The following is a 21579-nucleotide window of genomic DNA, read 5'->3' as shown; positions in this document are numbered from 1 at the left end:
TAATAATAGAAATATTTATAATTAAAAATGACATAAATTTATGAAAATAAAATATTATGAATAGACTTAAAATATGTTTGAATTAATTATTTATAAATAAAATTAGGTTTAAATAAAATTTGTGTTTAAACTCGAGTTCGAATTTAATCTCGAGTTCAAACTCGACTCAATAATTAAACTTAAGTTAATAATATATATAAATTTAATTTAATTTAATAATATAAAAATATTAAAAATAAAAAAATCGATAAAACTTATAAATGGTTTTCACATATTATTATTTAACTCAAAATAATAAATGTAATTCAATAAATAACTCAAATTAATTAATTTTAACTCGATAATTACTAAATTAAATTTAATTGTTTTTCAAATTTAAGTCGAAAACCTTAAAAACATCCTACTCGAACCCACACATGAAAAACTGTACTTTGGGCCAAAGGCAAATTTTTCCTTCATTTTCTCTCTTTCACACTTTTCCCACATTTTACCTTTCCACTTGACCAAACACACTCACTTTCTCTTTCTTCTTTATGCTTACATAGATTTCCTCATCTCCTTCTTCGTTCCACTCAACACTGTCGGTGGAAATCCCAACATCCCACGTTTTCGTTTTTAATAATTCACATTTCCCCCTGTTTTCTTCTCCAGGAGTTTTAAGATACTTAAAGAAAACCACACTACTCCACTCACCATTAAAGGTAAACACACATTGACCTTATCATTTTCTCAACATATTTCTTTTTGAGCATCTTCATTTTTCTTTTTCCAATCTGTTGGCATCAACATCATGCATGTAACGAGTTTACATTGCACTAGCTTGTTGTGTTGAAGTACATTTTTAAGGAAAATGGACCAAAAAATCTGGCTATGGAGGAAAAAATCCACAGAGAAGATCATTCTTGGTACTGACAAACTAAACATTTCCCAGAAAGGCAATGAAGAGGAGGTAAAGTTAATGAAACGTTTGATTGTTTTCAATAAACTTTCTCCAGAAATTAATGGTGTTTGATGCTCTAATTTGGGTTTTTCTTCAACTTGAACTTATTAGCCATAATTTGTGAATAATTTATACTTTGGGATAGTTTTGATTGCACTGAAATTTAACTGGTATTTTTCTCAGATACAGATTCTTGTTGCTGATAAAAAGGAATTAGAGAATGAGCTGAAAATCTTAAATGAAAAGCTTGCTTCTGCTCTTTGTGACTGTAATTACAAAGATGAACTTGTGAAGGAACGTGAAAATATGGCACTGCAAGCTATTGCAGGTACATATACATATACATATATGTATATGTTATATAGTTTTTTAGTTACTGATGGGTATTCTTTCTTTTTTCTTTTTTTAATGAACCAGGAAGGGAGAAGGCAGAGTCGGAGGCAACTTCTTTGAAGGGAAAACTCGATGAAGCATTGCAGCGGAGAGTTACGAGTGAAGAGAGGGTAACACATTTAGATGCGGCCCTCAAGGAATGCATGCGGCAACTCCGGTTTGTTCGAGAAGAACAGGAGCGAAGGATTCGCGATGCAGTGATGAGCGTTTCGAAGGAGTTCGAGAAATCGGGGAAGGGTTTAGAGGAGAAGTTGGCTGAGACTAGTAAAAGGGTTAATAAATTAGGTGTTGAGAATACTAATCTTAGTAAGGCTCTCTTGGCAAAGGAAAAAATGATTGATGATTTAAACAAGCAAAGGGCTCTGGTCGAGACAGATTTGAATGCACTAATGGCGAGATTACAATCCATGGAGAAGGATAATGCTGCTTTGAGATACGAGGTTAGAGTGCTTGAGAAAGAAGTTGAGATCAGGAATGAAGAGAGGGAATTCAATCGTCGAACGGCGGAAGCAACGAGCAAGCAACGTTTAGAAAATGTGAAGAAAATTGCTAAGCTTGAATCAGAATGTCAACGGCTGCGTCTCTTAGTCCGGAAACGGTTGCCGGGTCCTGCTGCTTTGGCTAAGATGAAGGATGAAGCTGAAATGTTGGGAAAGGACTCTGTTGAAATGAGGAGGAGAAAATTGAATTCTAGTCCTACAAGTCCAAGGCTTGACCCCATAGTTGATTATTCGGACAGCCCGAGCAAGAAGATTAACATCCTAACTGAGCAGTTACATGCCATGGAAGGAGAAAATAAGGCTCTCATGGAAGCCCTTAATAGCAAAACAAGCGAACTTCAATTGGCAAGAGCCATGTATGCACGCGCTGCTACCAAATTCTCGGATGTTGAGTCACAGTTCGAAGAATCCTCCAAAAGTCTGCCAAACGATGAGTCAACCAGGAACAGTTCACTGTTGGCATCAATGTCTGATGTTGGCATAGATGATAAAGCTAGCAGTGCGGAATCCGGGGCTTCAGCTTTGATTTCTGAACTCGAGCATTTAAGGAATGGACAATTAAGGAAGTCGTTATCATGCCAAACTGTTGTGTCTTCAGAAATAAATCTGATGGATGACTTTGTTGAAATGGAAAAATTAGCTTTAGTCTCTGTTGATAAGCTATCTGGAAGTTCTCATGTTTCTTCGGATGAAGGTAATGGGAAGCTCAGACCATTACAAACCGAATTGAATGGAAAGGAGATAGTCCTTGTTCCTGACCGTCAGTGTGACCATAGCATGTTGAACAATGAAATGAAGCCCGAAAGTCGGTTGCTTAACAAAGTTCCCGGTAGGATAGAGGACATAACAAAAGTGATCTTTGAGCAAAGCCGTGCAACTCAAAGAAACCCGGATGAAATACTTGAGGATATTCGAAAAGCTTTGGCTTGCATGACCTCTCCGAACACTGCTGAAAGTTTTGACAAAAAAGAGGGTTCAGACCGTCCCGGTTCCTCTGATCCGTCTTGTATTAGTAGCTACGTGTCATGGAAACCGTCGAACGGTTCTTTGAAAGTGGATTCATGTAATGACGATGCCGATGTTAATATCTGCTCAGAAGAGAATAGCAACCTGCAGTTTCATCCTGATTCTTGTAAATCAATTTGCAAGATAATTGAGCTAATTGAAGGAATCAACTTACCGTCAACGGATTATAATATCCCCGAGACCATGTCCGAGAACAGTAGGGATTCTTTCTTGTACAAGCACTCCGAAACACCTTCAGGCTACGTAGTTCGAGTTTTCCAATGGAAAACTTTGGAACTCAGTGCTGTTTTAGAGCAATTTGTGCAAGCTTGTTATGATTTGTTGAATGGAAAAACTGACCTCAACAAATTTACCGAAGAATTAACTTCAGTTCTTGACTGGATCATTAATCATTGCTTTTCCCTTCAAGATGTTTCGAGCATGAGAGATGCAATTAAAAGCCATTTCGATTGGGAAAGTGAAAGTGATTCAGAAGTTGGAATTGTTGATAAATTTCACCTCACCACTCCTTACAACAATGAGGACAAGAACTTCATTCAAAAGAAAGACCCTAACACGAGCAGCTCTCTGTTAAATCAACTCGAGGAATCTGAAAAAACCATTGAGACATTGCAGGCGGAGTTGCAAACATCGAGAAAAGCCGAGGAAATGACTGAAAGGCAAGTTGAAAAACCGAAGTGGAGGACAAACGAAATCTTCGATAAACCGCATACCTTGACCAAATACAAACGAAATGAATGCCATGAAGAGTTGGTGACCACATGCCTTGACAGGTATTGCTTTTCAAACCTAATATCACGGTCATTGTTGTGGTCAATTTTGTGTGCGGTGTTGAGTCTTATGCAAATGATGTCTTCTTGCCTTCAGTGTGACGGAAAACGAAATACCGAGCTCCGAAGTCGAGCAGGATGGGAATCAGATTCGAACTGTAAGTTCATATCTTGTTGTTTATACTCTGTTCTTTATTTGTAAAATGAAAATATGTTCACCCTTGATCATTGGCAGAACTGTGAGATTCGAGCTGCTTCTGAAAAGTTAGCCGAGTGCCAAGAGACTATACTAAACTTGGGAAAGCAGTTAAAAGCATTGGCATCTCCAAAAAAAGCATCCCTGTTTGACAACGTTATCACCACCCGAACCGAAACTGTTTCTCCAACAACATCAACTACTATTCCAACTCCAACATGGACAAAGTCGAATAGCCGAAGATCCTCTCTATTAGATCAGATGATAAGTGAGGATAAAGCCAAAGGAAAAGGCAATACCGGTTCTGCATTCGTCTCTAATGGGACGACACCGATAGTGCCTACAGAAAATACCCTCGTTTTAAATCAAAACAAACACCAGGAAGACAATAAAGCTGCAGCCAAATCTTTAGCTATTGTTCCTAAACAAAAACAAGGTGGAAGATTATGGAAAAAGCTTTTCCAAAGAAAGGGTTTTCGATGTTGAGGATTTCAAGTTTTTAAAGAATGATCGCATGAATCAACTGAATTATACGAAAGTGAAAATGTAGATCGAGTGATGCTTATACTACTTAAAAGCTAAAGGGCCGTTTATTATTTGTTTAAGTGAGATTTATTCTGGGTTGATCATGCACGTAAGTGTTTCATTAATGGTATATTCTTTACTTTTCAGCTTCTTTCCTACAAACAAAAGCAAAGCTACCTTTCATTTACATAAACAAGTCCCTAATAATGTTCAGCCGTCTAATGAATTTAAGTACGTTTAAGTACGTATTTAGAGCTTAATAAATTAAGCATTAATTCTAAATCCCAATTTCCTTTCAAGGGCCAAAAGATGAAAAACAAAAGCACCATATTTCAAACAAATGATAAGCTTAAATGAATGTCCCTCAATAGAGGTAACCTACCCCACCATGTGAAGGGCACTGCCACTATAACCTTCCAAAGTAGGGCAGTCCTCAATTTTTAAAAGGCAAAAAAAGAAAATAATAGACCAGTTATCAAACTTTTTAATCCTCAAAGAGTCCTACTATAAAATATAAAAAGATAACAATTTGATTTCATATAAAGCATCAAAATCTAAAATAATTCAAACTTGATCTAAACTCGAAATAATTTAAACTTAAAATTAATCGAAATTAAAAATAATCCGAACTTAATTATAAAAAATAAAAAATAAAACAGGACAAAACAAAGAAAGAGGAAAGTGTAAGAATATCAAAGTATCTTAAAATAAGAGAAAAATTAAAGGTGAAAGCAGCAAAAAGCCCGCCTTAAGTGTCCAAAAACCTTTGTTGTCCTCCATTGTCACCTTCATATCCACAGTAAAAATGTTCTCTTTACCTTTTAATTTTTAATTTTTTTTTTGTTTATTAATCTCAGTATCGCTTCTTCGTTTTTATTTGCTTTTTTTTTTCTCGAGCTCTGCATAAGCAGAAACAGAACGGAAATTTACAACAACAATGTTGGCGTGTTTGACGGATTACCTTAGCTTATGCAGAGTCACAGCTGCAATTGGGTACTTGTTTTTGTTACTCTTCTCTTTCTTCATCACCGTTTACACTGCTTGTTTCAATGGAAGTTGCCAGGTTCCTTTCTCCTTTATTGTTCCTTTTTTACCTTTTTTATCGATGATCCGTACAGTTTTGAGCTTAATTTGGTCGGGATTTTTCATTTCATTTTATCGGTGCAGGTCCTTGATTCATGTTCTCAAGCTACAGATTGTGGTCCGGGTCTTTATTGTGGGAATTGCCCAGCTTTGGGCAAGAGTCAACCTTTTTGTACCAGAGGCCAAGCTATTGTACCCACTTCCATTGTAAGGTTTTCTTTTTTTTTGATAAAAAGCTCCTTTCTTTCAATTTCAATGTATGTTTTTGTGATGGGGTTTAAGCAAATTGTTGATGGGGTGTTTGTATTTTTAGCCATTATAGTGTAAATTTGCTTCCTTTTTGGTGAGAAAAGTTCCATGCTTTCAATTTAAGTGTATGTTTGGTGATGGGGTTTTAACAATTCATGTTTTTGGGGGACAGGTTGGTGGTTTGCCTTTCAACAAATATTCATGGTTGATGACCCACAATTCCTTCAGTATAGTGGATGCTCCATCTTTACAAGGTGTTCAAAGATTGACATTTTACAATCAAGAAGACACTGTCACTAATCAATTGATGGTGTGTGTGCTTTTATATTCTGTTTCATTTACATGATCTGCTTGTCTCTTGTGTTCTTAAAGAAACAGATGAACTTATTTTCTATTTTGCATATTTGCTTTAGAATGGAGTGAGGGGGTTGATGTTGGACATGTACGATTTTAATGGCGATATTTGGCTCTGTCATTCGTTCCGGGGACAATGCTTCAACTTCACTGCCTTTGTAATATGCCTGCTGGTTTTTTTCTGCTTTTTAATTTTTAATTTTCCAGTTTTTTTCGAGACAATTTGTGATATGTTCATTTGGATCTTTTTCAGCAACCTGCAATTAACACCTTGAGGGAAGTGGAAACATTTTTGAGTCAGAATCCATCGGAGATTGTAACAATTGTAATTGAGGACTATGTGCATACGCCAAAAGGACTGAGTAACCTTTTTCTAAATGCCGGTTTGGATAAGTATTGGTTTCCCGTGTTGAAGATGCCAAAAAAGGGTGAAGATTGGCCTACTGTGAACGAAATGGTGCAAGCTAATCACAGGCTTTTGGTTTTCACCTCGGTTGCCTCGAAGGAAGCAGAGGAAGGGATTGCTTACCAGTGGAAGTACATATTAGAAAATGAAGGTAACGGTTATATATATATGATACTTTTTCTAGCTTCATATTGTGTTGAAATAATGCCCTCATGGTATTTCGGGTTTCAGCTGGAGATCCAGGGGTAAAGCCAGGCTCATGCCCGAATAGAAAAGAATCACGGCCACTCAATTCAAAAAGCGCCTCTCTTTTCCTCATGAATTATTTCCCAAGTTATCCGGTCGAAACCGAAGCTTGCAAAGAGCATTCAGCACCACTAGCTGACATGATCAGCACCTGCTTCAAAGCAGCAGGGAGTATGATGCCAAACTTTTTAGCAGTCAACTTTTACATGGTATTCGATTGTTACTTTATAATATATATTTGTTGTAAAATATGCAAAGCACTAACACGAGATATGTCGTGAAGAGGAGTGATGGAGGCGGTGTTTTCTATGATTTGGATAGCATGAATGGCCAAAGATTATGTGGATGTAATACAATTGCTGCTTGCCAGGTTTGTCATAAAACCGAATTTACTTGTTTGAAAAGCATTGACAACTTTAGTTCCGATTATCAGTTAAGTCATTTGAGGGCTTATGGTTCACCAATAATGATGGGATTTGGGTGGTTTAGTTCAAAAGCTAGCATTTCATCGAAAACAGGTCAATTTCTTATAATGACATAATCCCATTTTCTAAACCTGTCTAGTTCTTATGTAGGCTGGAGCACCATTTGGATCTTGCAAGAACATTACAATGCCTTCTTCAAGTCCAATGACCAATACTGCCGGAGGCTTTTCTGGATCTGTTCAATTCTCGAAATCCGCTTCAACAATCTATTATCCTAATCAATTCGCTATCGGGTTCTTTTCTATTCCATGGATGTTGTTTTTATTGTGACTAGAAATATAGATAGTTTTTCAGGATAGCATCTACACTTTTACTGAGGGCCTATAATATTTCTTAGTATGCAAATTTTTCAAGTTTAAGGCTTAGTATACAACACCCTGCCATATTTGGTAGAAGGTCAAGGAATGCTTGTTAGAATGAATACAATTTTATTATAAACAAAGATTCTTCTGTTAAGGCAAAATTAAATGGTTTGTATGTGAACCTGATTTAGGAAGTGGCCTAGACAGAAACTTGAAATGTACCAAATAGCAATTTCAGGTATGCAATTTGCTTCACTATAGTATATGATTTACCTAAACATCATAGTGGATATGTGCATTATTTTTCTTATCAAGTTTCCTTTATCAATATCACTACTACTTATATAATTTGGTGAACCTACATGGTAGGTCCCTCTACTGTAGGATCATATCAAATTAGCCCATCTACTATTAAATGGATCAATTTAGCCCCTCTACTATTAAATGGATCAATTTAGCCCCTATACTATTAAAAAGAATCAAATAAGGTCAAATAGACTTGAACTTTGAAAGCTTTTTATGATTCTATGGATGAAATATTTTGTTTGGAGTTGAATTGTAATTAAAAAAAAATCTATGTCATTGTTTGAGCAATAAATTTTAATTCTGTTCCAATTTGACCTTATTTGATTTTTTTTAATAATACATGAACTAGTATGAGCTAAAAGTACCATGGAGGCCTTTGTATTAGGAGTCATGTTGCATTTTGTCCCCTTTACTTAATAAATGGGCAAATTAGTCTTTGTATGTAAGATCAAAAAACAAATTGGTCATTTTTGTTAAAAATTTCATCCATTTGTACTATTAAAAACTGGCGTGATTGACAGAATAATCAACAAGTGGCACATGGTGTGTTATGTATATCTCATGTTAGCATATAAAGATTAGTTTTTAACAGCAGAAATGGATGGAATTATTAACACAAAGACCAATTTGTTTTTTGATCTAATTTACAGATACTAATTTGCATATTTGTTTAGTAGAATGGGCAAAATGCAATTTGACTCTAGTACAAAGGCTTCCATGATACTTTTACCATTAATTTGATTCAGTCCCTATAAAGGGACTTGCAGGTATTTTCACCTATATAATTTAGAGGTCTCACGTACTTAAAACATCATAGCGGATATATGCTTCTATTTCAGGCATTATTTTATGGAATGTAAGTAGAATCTATGCTGTTAGAATACAAACTTTTAATTTATGGAATCAACAAATTCATATAATATAATTTACTGAAAATCATAGAAGGTGATATTTACAGGCGTTCTTGTCAATGCAATGATTCACTAAAATGAACAGCTTATACGACAGGTAACATTACATTTAAGGGCAAACCTTGTGGTTTTATTTGAAGAGCTGGACGGATAGTAAGCAATCCAATGAAACAATCTAGAGGAACTCTTGTACCCCATACATTGATTGACTCTAGTTTCCGACATTTACTTACAAGTACAAACAGCCCTGTTTCTGTCACTTGACGACAACTCCATAGGACAATACTCTGTAGATTCGATAGTTATGACCAAACACATTCAGTATCTCGGATGATTTCTGATGAATAAATCGATATGTTACTCACCTTTAATCGTGGACAGCTATCTGCAATGGCGGATAAGGATTCATCTGTAATGAATGTACCTCCAACGTTTAGATGTTGTAAGGAATTGGCTCTTGTTATCTGTTTCAGATAATTCCATTTTAGGCAAAAGTGTGAGCATGTCCAGATATGCGTTTAACAGATAAAAGTACCATAGTCCCTTGTACTATAAGTATTGTATTTTGCTCTTCCCGGTAAATTAGTCCATAAATGTTAGATCAAATAGTAAACTGATTATTTTATTAAAAATTTCATCCATTTTTAACAGTAGAATGATGAAATTTTTAACAAAATGGACTAGTTTGCTCTTTGATGTAATGAACATTGACTAATTCATTCATTTTTTGAGTTAAAAAAGATAGAATACAATTTAAATCTTAGTATAGAAGCCTCTATGATACTTTTATCCGTTTAACATGAATGTTGAGCATATGGAAAAGAAAATTCGTCTCGTACCAACTGAACAACACCTTTATCAGTAATCCCTGTGATACCCCAAAGGGAAATAGATGTCAAGTTGCTAACACACTTTGCTAATGAAATTTGGCATAGTCCATTGTCAGTAATTTGGCAACCCCAACGACTCCTTGAACTGTCATGGAATGCATCAATTGATGCTAATTGAGAAACAATTCCAAATGAAGAAAAAACCCATGGATTTTCACTACAAGTTCTAACAAGTCCATATAATGAATTGTTTGGTTAATGAATTTGGATGAATGAACATGATATGTAATGAGAAAGATGATCAAGAAAGGGAAGAGACTGAGTACATATCGAGTTCTTTGAGGCTATAAGCATGATGAACAAGACGAGCAGTGGAATCATCATCCATTTTAAAACCAGCAAAACTCAGGGTTTGTCTTCTGGCAAGAGCCTGTTTCACCCCTTGTTTCCATTTCCTACAAACCCCACTTGCCCTATACCATAACCCATAATTATTAACTATTTCAAGGACATCATCATCATCAACAACAAAAAAAAGAAACCCCAGAAATTAAAAAAAAAAAACCCAATAAAAGAAAAAGAAAAAGGAACTTACTGGGCTAAATCGGTGAAGGAAGTAATCATGAGGAATATATGAGCCAATAAGTCAATCGGCAAACGATCAATCTCTGCCTCTTGCTCCATATAATCAGAGGAAAAGAACAGAGAGTTTCCCTCTATTTTCCCTTTAGGTACGTTCAATATGAAACTATGAAATGGTCATTGAATGTTTTGAAAATACTTTTATATAAAAGTAAGAGAAGATGTGGCCATTATTTTCTCATCATTTTCTTCCATCTTCTAGCTTAAAATAAAGTATTATTTTAGTAATTAGATATTCAGAATCTATATTTAAATTTGGGGTAAGATTCTAAAAGATTAAATAATAATAAAATAATTATTTCTTTGGTTTAGGGTTAAGTTTTAAATTTATTTTTATTAAAATTAAAATTAATTATATTTATTTCCTTTTTCCAAATATTAAACATGGAAAATTTAGATGGTTTAATTCAAAGAAATGGTCCCAGAATTAGTATTTATTATCACCATCGTCATCGTCATCATCATCATCCTTCAAATTTCTCTTTCAAAATGTTGTCATTTATGTAGACAATTATCATAAAGCTTCTAATAAAAGACTATTTATTTGTTTATTTATAGTGATAAAAGACTATTTAAATTTTTGTTGTTTTTTTTACATTAGTCAAATTTTTTCAAAGTTGATCTGCGATGAGAAATTTAATATTGTGCCACTTCATCACCTAATTTTTTATTAAAATATTATAATTTGTTAGTTGATGATGTAGTGCAATTTCAAAGTATCGCATTATCATGTTGACCAAATTTAGAGATTAATGTAGATTAAATACTACTTTATCTCATATATAATTAATGAGAACTTGGTTGAAATTGTAAGACTAAGGTTCTGAAACTTTGATCATCAAAGTTTGAGTAAATTATTTGTGAGTTTTGTTGAAATTTTAAATTTATTATGTTGGATTTATATTTTATAATGATTGGCTTATAGTATCATGTTTTTATTTCAATTCTTAATCAAACAAATAAATATAAATTGTAAGCAAAAATCCTTGATTTGTCATTATATATATAGAAATTGTAGGTTGAAATTATTATTTTGAGGATAATAAATTTAGAGTTAGAGGGTAGTCAGTCAATTGATTTTGGTATAAATTAGCAATAAAACTTTCAAAATTGGCTAATTACCACATTCATTGACAAGGAAAAGTTCAACTTTGGCCAACCGAAAAGATAGAAATTTTAAGGAGTTAGAAAAATATAAATAGAGTGTTTTTAATTTTGATATTGAATAAATTAGACTTTATTAAAAATAAATTGAAATAATTTAATCTCTGTCAATTTTGAAATTGAATAACTAAGAACAATCAATTGTACATAATTTTGATTGATACCAATTAATAAATTTTGAGGGCTAAATTTGTTATTATACCAATCAAAACTATGTAAATTTGATAATAAAAAATATTAATGTTGTGATTAATTGTCCTTATTTGCTCACTTTCGAAATTTACATTGCTCTATTTCTTTTATTGTGATTAATTTGCTCAATATCAGAGGTCTTTTTAGCCATAAAAAATATAGCTTTTCTTTTTATAAGTGTGTTTAATAAGAAACATAATCAATTTTCTTTTCATTTATTGTCTGATATAGCTGGAAAATGAGAGAAAAGAAAATTAAAAATTTGAAAGAAAAAATACATATTTTGAACTAAATTCATTCCTCTCTTAATTTTAGGTGTGCTTGGTCGTGTGGAGAATAAAAAACAATTCAATGTGTTTGGTAGGAAATAAAAGTAATAAGAAGAAAAAACCAATAGAGATGAACATTTTCCAATGCATGAAAACAAATCATTCGAAATTTGAACAATAAGAGAAAAGAAAATAAGAGATGAATTTAAATTAGATCAAAATTATGTAATTTTTTTAAAGTTTCATTTTAATTCCTCATTTTTTCGACTCAATTGATGTCCACGGAACTAAATAAAAATTTAACTAAGACAAGTGTACCTATTAATTAATAGTATAGCTACGGTAAGTAAAGCTATCGTTTCTACGAAGACTAAAAGTACTAGCAATTACTGTCTTTATATTATTTAATCGAATAATTCGAGTGATTGGTTAAAACTAAAATTAACTAACGAGCACGACAAAGAACAAATCAAGAAAATAATTGATTAAAATCCAAGAAGTGAACCAATGTCCAGGAAATAATTCATTTAGAGTTTATTTGTCACTATCAATCTAAATTACACAATTTATTTACTTGGCTTGATCTGTAGAAATTCTTAAATTATGCAAATATCTCTTTCGAGCATAAGAGTAACTGACTTTAGGTTGATTAATTGAATTTTCTTTCTAATTAAAACTCCTATTATCGCATTAACTCGTTTTATGGATTCTCTATTAGATTTAACTCTAATCTGATAGATTTATGTCGTCCTATTTCTAGGATTGCATCCAACTTCACTCAATTATGCAATATCTAATCTTAAATAGAATCTATTTAACCTCCGATTTACATATCTAATATGGATCAATACTCTAGAAATATCAAACCAAGAATTAAGCACAAATAATTGAGAATAATAAACTAAGTATTTATTGCGTAGAATAAAAATCAAACGACTAAATCTATCATAGGGTTCATCTCCCTAAATATTTAGAAAATTAGTTCATACTTGAAAATAGAAACATTCAAGATACAGTATAACCGAAAGAAATAAAGAAACTCAAGATAATCTCCTAAGAAATCAAATGAGAATCTTCAATTTTGACGGAAATCTATTTCAAGATCGGCTTCAATAGTGTTTTTCAAGTTATTTTCTTGAGTATTCTATGGCAACTCATTCCTATCTTGTTATTTTTGTTATACATACATTTTAGAATCCTTGAAAAGCATAAAATTTGCGATTTTTCAAAGTTGGGTGTGAAATCCCGTGAAATTGACATAGTCTACCACACACCCGTATGGGTCACATGACCGTATGGAATGGTCCAACCCATATAATTCCTATAGCTTGCCCTAACGTTCTAATTTTCATTTTTTTTTTTTGCTCTATTTACTCCCAAGTACTCTATTAAGCATTAAAATGTGAATTTAAAGGATAAATAATATAAAATTCACAATTAACGCATTAAGAATAAAGTTAAAACATGTTATTTTTAACACTTATCAACCAAGCAATAAAGAGAATTTCAATTATTTCATCCTTCCCACAAAACATACCAATAAAAAAGTTATATATTTTTTTGTATTTGTATTTTTCTACTCTTTCATTTTTTTTATCCTTCCATTCTACCCTCTCCTTTATTCATTTTAATCTCTAATCAATCAAGCACACACTGAGCTAATCAATCAAGTTACGACAAAATTTGTGATTTCATGGTTTCAAGCTCCCTCGAATAAACATTTATATAAATTCCAAGTATATACTACTAGAAATTTGGAGAAATATAAGTTCAAGTCTAGAAATCTTTATATGTAATAGGGTAAATTTAGTTCGATTCAGTCGAGTTTTTTGAATTTTTTTAATTTTCCATAATAGTTTAATTCAATTAAATTTTGGGTTTTCTATATGAATTTTGATTTTTGACCAAATATGGTTTGTTTTATGGATTTTGGACATTAGCTGTTAAAGTTTTCTAAATGTCTTTTTTTCATAAATATTTTTTAAAAAGTTTTTTTTCAAGTAGATAAAATAATCAAAAATCTTATATATATTTTTCTAAACATATTTTTATATGAAAATTTTAAGTTAATTTACTATTTTAAATATAAAATATTTACATCATAGAAAAATAAATTAAACAAAAAAAGAATTCAATTCAATTGAATAACTGGAATTTTGTAACCTTGTATCTCGTAAATTGTCCAAACACCTCAATTTGAGTCAATTTTTTAGTTTATTTTGCTCGACTCTATTTTACAAAAATACCAACCTGTAAAAGTATCCACTTTCAATAGTGACATATTCGAGTTGATTCTATGTATGGTCTTACTATTATCTATACCATTATTTAATATTTTGACCAAGTTGGTGTCACTCATAAACCATGTTCCAACTCAATTGTGAATTTACTAAAATCCATTATTTATGCAAAATAATAAATATTATTTTGAAGTTTTTTTAATAATTTTATATAAAATTTAAAAATTACATGTCCATGAAAGGAATTTGAACCCAAGACATTATGAAATTTACTTTCTAATTTTACTATTTTAACCAAAATCATACCTAATTTTCATATAGTTGTTTTATAAATTTATTACATAATTATTTTTACCCATAAAGTAGATGTATCATAATCTAATATATATTTGTTTAAATTTAGTATCTTTTATGGTTTCAAATATTTTCATATTTGTAAATTAATGTATATTCTAGATTCATTAACATTCACTTATATTAATTTTTCCTCTAATTTTTAAAATATATTTTTTTATTTTTATTAATTTTTAAACATCAAAAACTAAATTAAATTTTATTATTTATATTATATTATTATATATAATTTTTATTTAGTATAAAAACATATGTTGTTAGTCCTTATTATTAGAGAAATTGAGATTTAGTCTCTATATTTAAAAGTTAAAATTAAATTTTTCTTTTTTTATTTAAAATTTTAGTTCAATTATTAAAATCATAATTATCTTCCATCAAAATTTGTTAATTTAACATACTTGATTAGATTGCCCTCTTATGGCGTATCATATGATTATCGGAAAATAAACATATTAACTTGATAAATTTTAATAAAATTACTGATAACGATAATAGTTGAACTAGAATCTTTAATTTTAAAATACAATGACTAGATCTCAAATTCTATAAAAAGTACATAAATTAATTGCAAATTTTAACTTAATATAAATTACATAATATGTATAAAAAATTAAAACATTGTAAAATTAAAAATGGGCCAAGCAACTCTAATTGGGCTCATACTTTGAATGTTAAAAACCGAATCTCTGTGAGGCCACCTTTCTCACAAGCCTATTATTGTCAGAATCAACTTTAAAATTAAACTTAAGTTTGAATTTACTCGAATAACACTTTATTGCTGACAGAAAGGTTTTATTGATACAAATACTGTTACTTTGAAAATATATAAGTTAATGAATATGAAGTGAGCAACAAAAGTATCATGGAGGCCCTTATATTAAGAGTCAAATTGTATTTTTTTCATTTTACTCAAAAAATAAGTAAATTAATCATTACACGTCAGATCAAAAAGCAAAATGGCACTTTCTGTTAAAAATTTCATCTATTTTATTGTTAAAGGTTGGTGTGATTGATAGAATAACCAAACAATTACACGTAGCAAACTACGCGTACCTCATTCTGATGTACAATGATCAATTTTTAACACTAAAAACATGGATGAAATTTTTAACAGAAGGGCGAATTTGCTCTTTAATCTAACATATATGAATAATTTGCCCATTTTTTGAGTAGAAAGGGTAAAATGCAATCCGATTTTTTATACAAAGACTTCGATAATACTTTTACCTATGACAAAGTGAACTCTTTTTAAGGGCTAACTCTTACGTTTCTTACCAAAGTCAAGGCAGGTAGGAAACTTGACGCTCTGATCAAACGAGATATCTTAATCAATAGCCCCTCAAGTATTAGGTTTTTATTTTAACTTTTACCATTCAAATAAATTAAAAATTTATATTTTTAACCCTTTTAAAAAATAATAATTTAATTAATTTTTTTATCTTCAAAATTTTAAAATTTTATCTCCATCCCAAGCCAACCATTCCTTAAAATTGGTAGCTATTTGCTTCAAAGTTCAAAGTCATCATAGTAGCAAAGAAAAGAAAAGAAAAGATTAGTTAGGGGAGAGATTCATTGTATTTTAATCATAATTAAAGTACAGAAATTAACAAACTCTTAATTATTTCAAAATTAAAATATTATATATTTGCAATAATCAAAGTACACACAACAAACTAATGCACATCACTTGTAACACAAGGAAAGCTAAGATGAAATCAATCATTTAAAAGCAACAACAAAAGAAACAAAAAAAAGTTTGCTAAAAATTAAATCTACAGATCATAGTTAGGTAACGAAATCTTAATAAAAATTTTAATTTATGAACAAAAGTACATTAGGGTGTTATTATTTTATAACATATGAATCACATTTAACACGTTGATTTATTATATAATTACATTTTGGATGGCATGGGCATATGGGCTATGTCGATCATGTGCATGCCTTATGTCCACATATTTATATAATGCATTAATTAATTAATATAAAATATACTGATCATACCTATTTTTTTTATATGATATTTATAATTATTCATATTTTCTCTTTAACCTATAAATACGAGGATAATGAACTTCAACATACTCGAATCTATACGTCCTAACATTAACAACAATATCCATACTAATCAAATTAAAATTTAATCGGTAAATCATAAATCCTAATTAGCATAAAAGAAAATAAAAGAGTTTGGTGAGTGAATATAAAGAAAATAAAATACAATCCAAAAGTCTCCCACACAATCATTTAATCCTGCACCGACGGGCTTGTTTTACAGAGGTGTCGGCAGCCTCCCTATATTCTTTGCTCTCTTTTGGGTACTGAGAAAATCATTTTTTTTCGAATTTGTTTTTAAATATTTAAATTTTTACTTCAATAATTATCAGAGTCGAAGTTTGAATTTTCTTAATCAAATGGGTAAATATCATTAGTATATTAATAATTTGTTTTGACTCTTTTAATCAGAATATTTATAATTTTAGTCCCTCTTTTAAAATTAATTATGAAATCTGAGCCTTTTTAGAAAAAAATTTACATTTGATTCCACTCCACTCGGTTCGATTATAAATGGGAAAAGAAGTGGGGAATTTTAATGAATTGTCTATACATTATGTGGCCACTTTAGTAGCCAATCAGAAATTTTCAAACCCAAAAAAAAAGGTCAGTTGATCTATGGTTTTTCTGTATACTAATAATCTACAATAAAAAATAAAAAAAATTGATCATCACCAATTGCCAAGGAAAATCAATTGGATCAGAGCCGTCAGATTTGATGACGGCTGACTTTTTTTTCTTCTTTCTTTCTTCTACCTCAATGTGATCCAGTTCTCTGAAACTAGCCAATTAGGTACTTCATCACAAACCAATTCACGAATCCGATCCGAACCCGATGAAACGTAACTCGAAACTGTTGACTCAGTTGAAACCCAGTCTGGGAAATCAAAGGGACATCTCGGTGAAGCTGAAAATTCTTCAAATGAACAAGATATTGATTCTTCTTCTTCTTGACATCGATTTAATGAAATAATCTCATCGCCGGCCATGAACGGATGATCAAGTAGCATCTCAGCCGTCCATCGATTCTTCGGGTCTTTAACGAAGCATTTTCCGAGAAAATCTTTTCCTTCCTCGGATAATTCTAGTGGAATCCCTGGTACTTCATCACTAGCCCCGATTTTAATCAATAAACCGGCCATGTTCGTCCCTGGTTCGAAGTTCCAAGCTGGTTTTCCCGTAAACATTTCAACAATGGCACATCCAAATGCCCAAATATCCACCGGAGAATCATAAGAATTCTCATTAACAGACTCCGGTGCTAAATTCAACGGCGTCCCCCTAATTTCCATCCCCTGTTTTCCCCCATTCCTTTTCGCCAATCCAAAATCAGCTAATTTTACATCCCCATTACCAAACAAAAGAACATTGCGTAGCTTAACATCACAATGAACAAACCCTTTTGAGTGAACAAATCGTAACCCTTTAAGTATCGACTTCCCATACCGTTTAACATCGGATTCCGGCAATTTTCCGCCGCTTTTTTTAGCTTCATCAGCTAAACTTCCTTTACTAGCGTATTCCAAGAACAAATTATACAGCTTAACACCCTTTTCAACCGTGTAATTATCGCCAAAACAACGGACAATTTGTGGACAAGAACCGATTCGATCAAGCACTTCTTTTTCGTTCTTGAGTGAAACAGAGTCGATCACTTCACATGACTTGACCGCCGTTAATGGTGATTTTGAACAACAGTTTTTGGGTACCACCAAATTTACAGTGCCGAAACTTCCACTTCCAATCGTATCCCCTCGAACCCACTCCATTAAAGGCTCCAACTTTGTGTTTTTTTGAAAGAAAAATGAATGCTTTTTTTTCTTTGGTCTTTGTTTCAGAGAAAAAACAGAGGATTTCACATGGTGGTTATGGTGGCGCAAAGAGGTCCCTTTTATATATAGGAGAGGGATTTTTTTTTAATTATTTAAATTTTAATTTAATGTGGCTTATTTTATTTTGGTATGCGTAGGGGGTTCAATTTTGTTGTAGGGATTAATTTGAAAAATAAAATAAAAACTGGTATAATTAATGCACGTGATAGGCAAGGATATTTTATTTGTTATTTTTGTTTGTTTTCATTTTTATTTAAATTTTCTAAATGTTGGTATGAAAATTACGGCTTACCACCCTCTCTATCTTGAAAAACGTGGTAGATATGAAGGGTCCGTTAAAGATTTTCTTTAACTTTATTATTCATATTAATTATAATTTATATTATATCACTACGTTTTTAATGTTTATTTAAAATAAAACATTCACTATCTTAATTTAATTCTCCAATTCGTATGTTCGTTTTCATAGCATAAATCATGTGTAAAATTTTTCTAATGTTTTTTTAATTTATATTTCAATTATACTTGTAGAAGAGAGAAGAGGTTGATTACTTGCGAAAATTTTTTTAAATATTGCCTGATGGGAGGTAATAGATCCCTTAACGAGTGATTTTTTCTCTTGACTTTGATGAGAATTTGAGTGCTTGAGGCTGTTTAAAAAAATAATAAGTTTACAAAATTATTCATAAGTGCTATATATGTTGTAGGGAATGAACTCAAACTTTATCAAAAACAATCCACTAAAATCGAACACCAAACTTTACTTAAATTACCTTAAATTCTTACTACTTGAATTTTTTTGAATTTAATTTAGGGTCATCCATGATACATGTGAGGGCATATAATATGACCCTTTGTCTGCAATATATTGATATGAAAAACACCTTTAACCACTTGACCAGCTCATAAAGTATATGGGCAATGGCTTAAACTATATCAAAGGAAATTCAATTAATCAACGTCATGTAAATAACAAATATACTAAAATTTAACAAATTTAATTGAATAAACAATCAATTAAAATTATCTATATAAATATTTAACAAAATAAATTAAATTAACAATCAATAGAAAAACATAAAATCAAATCAATTTACCCATAAAATTTTTGTAAGTTTTAATTAGACCAACTAAATTTTTTAAAAGTTCCAATTTAATCCCTATTTTTTAAAAAAAAAAATTCATTACACTCCTTTAAAACTTAATCCCAAGATCCGTTGGCGGAACATTCTATCTATTTGTTTTTGAAGCATAAAAGAAACATTTTATCAACAAATATTAGGTGTAATGGTAAGGTACATTTTACTCTCAAAGGGAGAACGAATATGACATTGTTAGGAGGGATAATTACAAACCTCAAACACAGACCATAAACCGAATATGAAAAGTAAAAATAAAAAATAATTTTTTTATATTACATATAAAATATAATAACAAGGTAAGCAATGCAAAATATCTAGTGTATTTTAATAATATACAAGCAAATGCAATGAGACAACTAATATATCCCATGAAGGCGGTGTAGGATTTTGAGATAACCCTCTCTATCCAACTAGCGAGCCACCCATATAAATTGCATATGGAATTTTATCAAAATCCTCAGTATCAATTAGGCCAACTTGTGTTTAAACCCTAAACCCTATAAATGTATATATGTCTGCGTGCATTGCTCATCGAACCACTCGCATTAACTAGCTTGGAATCCAGTTCTCTTTGTAAAAAAATTTTAAAAAATAAGGGTCTGCAAGCAAACCTTAGCCATCACATGTTGGCATGTTCTAATACCCTGAAATTTGTTGGCCACCGTTTTTCTTTTCTTCTTCTTCCCTTTCTTAAGCACCCAATCATTTTTCAGCTTTTTTTCGGCCTTTGCTTACTTTACAATTCATTGTTTTTTTGGTTTACCCTATTTCTATATGTATTCTATACTTTGCTTTTTTAGGGTATTGTTTAATAGCATCAACATGTATTGGATGCTTTTAGTAGTTGAATTCCAAGAACCAAAAACCTTGGCTAATCTTATCATGTGCTCACTTTCTTGCCCAACTTTTTCTTTTTCAAGGAATTCCATTTATCGGTATATTTTAGGGGTTTTTTTCAATGGATATGGGAAGAGTTTATGGTTTTCCTTTTGAGTTCAATTTATTTTTCAAAGCCAACGAGGACTTGATTTAGTTTGGGTTCTTTTTATATTTATTTTGGGATGAAGTTAGAAAATTATTTTAGGGGACCAAAAATGAATGATGAATTTTTAAGAGGTTAAAATATAATTTTATCATTACACTAACTTGTAATTTCATAAATTTTGAAAAGGTTATAAGAAAATTCTACCTTTTTAAACCCTTAGATATATATGTATCCTTGGACTTAAGTTTCATTTTGTGTGAATCTATCTTAATTTAGTTTTGAACATATTTCAATTATCAATCCCATCAGACCTTATAATATATATATTGGTAAAATAAACAATTTTGATCCTCTTTATTAAAGTAGATTTTGATCCTTCAAACTTGTTGTCACTAAACGATTTCAAGATTATCCGATTAGGTGGTAACCTCGTCATATTATTATTTTTAAAGTAAAAGTAAATCATTTAATATATCTCAAAACTCAACAAAAACGACTGAACATTTTCCTAAGAAGCGATCATAGCTCAAAATCTAATTTTATTTTTATTTACACACAAAGAAAGTTATTAAAACGATATATTATGATTAAATTCATGTTCCATAACTAATAATGTAATCATTTCGTACAAATTTATAAACTTTATAAAATAATTGATATAACTGAAGTTACCCCAAGTTGTGTACCAGAAAGTCCCACATCATAATTAGTGTCCAAGGTGAATGAATGGGGGGAATTGTGGGGTTGAAGCATTGCTTAAAATGTGTGAGTTCCAAGTTACTTAACTCACAATAAAGGGTAAAATCACGTCAACATGCATACATCAAAGCCTGCACTGAAAAAGAGAGCCGAAATTCTGGCCACTATTTATTATTTTTCCCAATTTTTCTTTTTTTAAATAAAAAATTTCATTTTTTTGTGTGCAATTCTTTGCATGAAAGTGGCAGAATGGGTGTGATTTATTCATTAGATATAGGAGCTCACTTTTTTCTTTTTTTCAGTTTGTTATTTTCTTTTAATAGGAAGAGTCCAAGTTACATGTAAGTGATAATATAAAAATAGCCTTTATATATTAAAAATTGGGTATACTATGAGTAAATTACATTTTATTTTTTAATTAAGAAGATTAGATTAAAGAGTAAATTAATTTTTCTGTTAAAAATTCATGTATCTATTTTATTG

At 31.1% G+C, this 21579-nt stretch overlaps 4 protein-coding genes across 9 annotated transcripts; 2 read left to right on the top strand and 2 right to left on the bottom strand.

Moving 5' to 3' along the window:
- Window positions 1-406: 406 nt before the first annotated feature.
- Window positions 407-4496, top strand: LOC108467337 (filament-like plant protein 7). 4 transcript variants are annotated; one of them, XM_017767970.2, is made up of 6 exons: window positions 407-701; window positions 820-949; window positions 1124-1268; window positions 1358-3632; window positions 3727-3787; window positions 3865-4496. In XM_017767970.2, the coding sequence occupies exons 2-6, from the start codon at window positions 851-853 to the stop codon at window positions 4309-4311; spliced, it is 3027 nt and encodes a 1008-aa protein (XP_017623459.1). In that variant the 5' UTR covers window positions 407-701; window positions 820-850; the 3' UTR covers window positions 4312-4496. The 4 variants fall into 4 exon arrangements, with proteins under 4 accessions (XP_017623459.1, XP_052879616.1, XP_017623460.1 ...); XM_053023656.1 differs by having other exon boundaries at window positions 413-701; window positions 1130-1268; XM_017767971.2 differs by having other exon boundaries at window positions 413-949; window positions 1130-1268.
- A 390-nt stretch (window positions 4497-4886) lies between these two features.
- On the top strand, window positions 4887-7753 carry LOC108467290 (PI-PLC X domain-containing protein At5g67130). Of its 3 annotated transcripts, none has more exons than XM_017767897.2 (9): window positions 4887-5149; window positions 5262-5413; window positions 5518-5640; window positions 5855-5992; window positions 6096-6194; window positions 6290-6593; window positions 6674-6897; window positions 6972-7058; window positions 7264-7753. In XM_017767897.2, the coding sequence occupies exons 2-9, from the start codon at window positions 5288-5290 to the stop codon at window positions 7441-7443; spliced, it is 1281 nt and encodes a 426-aa protein (XP_017623386.1). In that variant the 5' UTR covers window positions 4887-5149; window positions 5262-5287; the 3' UTR covers window positions 7444-7753. The 3 variants fall into 3 exon arrangements, with proteins under 3 accessions (XP_017623386.1, XP_017623385.1, XP_052879601.1); XM_017767896.2 differs by having other exon boundaries at window positions 4888-5149; window positions 5248-5413; XM_053023641.1 differs by having other exon boundaries at window positions 5054-5413.
- A 916-nt stretch (window positions 7754-8669) lies between these two features.
- LOC108467291 (F-box protein At5g67140-like) lies at window positions 8670-10381 on the bottom strand. Its single transcript, XM_017767898.2, has 5 exons — window positions 10118-10381; window positions 9849-9995; window positions 9532-9667; window positions 9058-9156; window positions 8670-8979 (listed from the first exon to the last, which is right to left on the bottom strand). The coding sequence occupies exons 1-5, from the start codon at window positions 10204-10206 to the stop codon at window positions 8779-8781; spliced, it is 672 nt and encodes a 223-aa protein (XP_017623387.1). The 5' UTR covers window positions 10207-10381; the 3' UTR covers window positions 8670-8778.
- A 6519-nt stretch (window positions 10382-16900) lies between these two features.
- On the bottom strand, window positions 16901-18335 carry LOC108466533 (mitogen-activated protein kinase kinase kinase 20-like). The gene has a single exon (XM_017766896.2). It carries the CDS (start codon window positions 18205-18207, stop codon window positions 17191-17193), a length of 1017 nt encoding a protein of 338 aa, XP_017622385.1. The 5' UTR covers window positions 18208-18335; the 3' UTR covers window positions 16901-17190.
- Between the last annotated feature and the right edge of the window lie 3244 nt (window positions 18336-21579).

The sequence above is a fragment of the Gossypium arboreum genome, chromosome 2 (genome assembly GCF_025698485.1).
Source record: "Gossypium arboreum isolate Shixiya-1 chromosome 2, ASM2569848v2, whole genome shotgun sequence".
In the NCBI taxonomy this organism is placed as follows: Eukaryota; Viridiplantae; Streptophyta; class Magnoliopsida; order Malvales; family Malvaceae; genus Gossypium; species Gossypium arboreum.
This window is presented reverse-complemented; position numbering and strand designations above follow the sequence as displayed.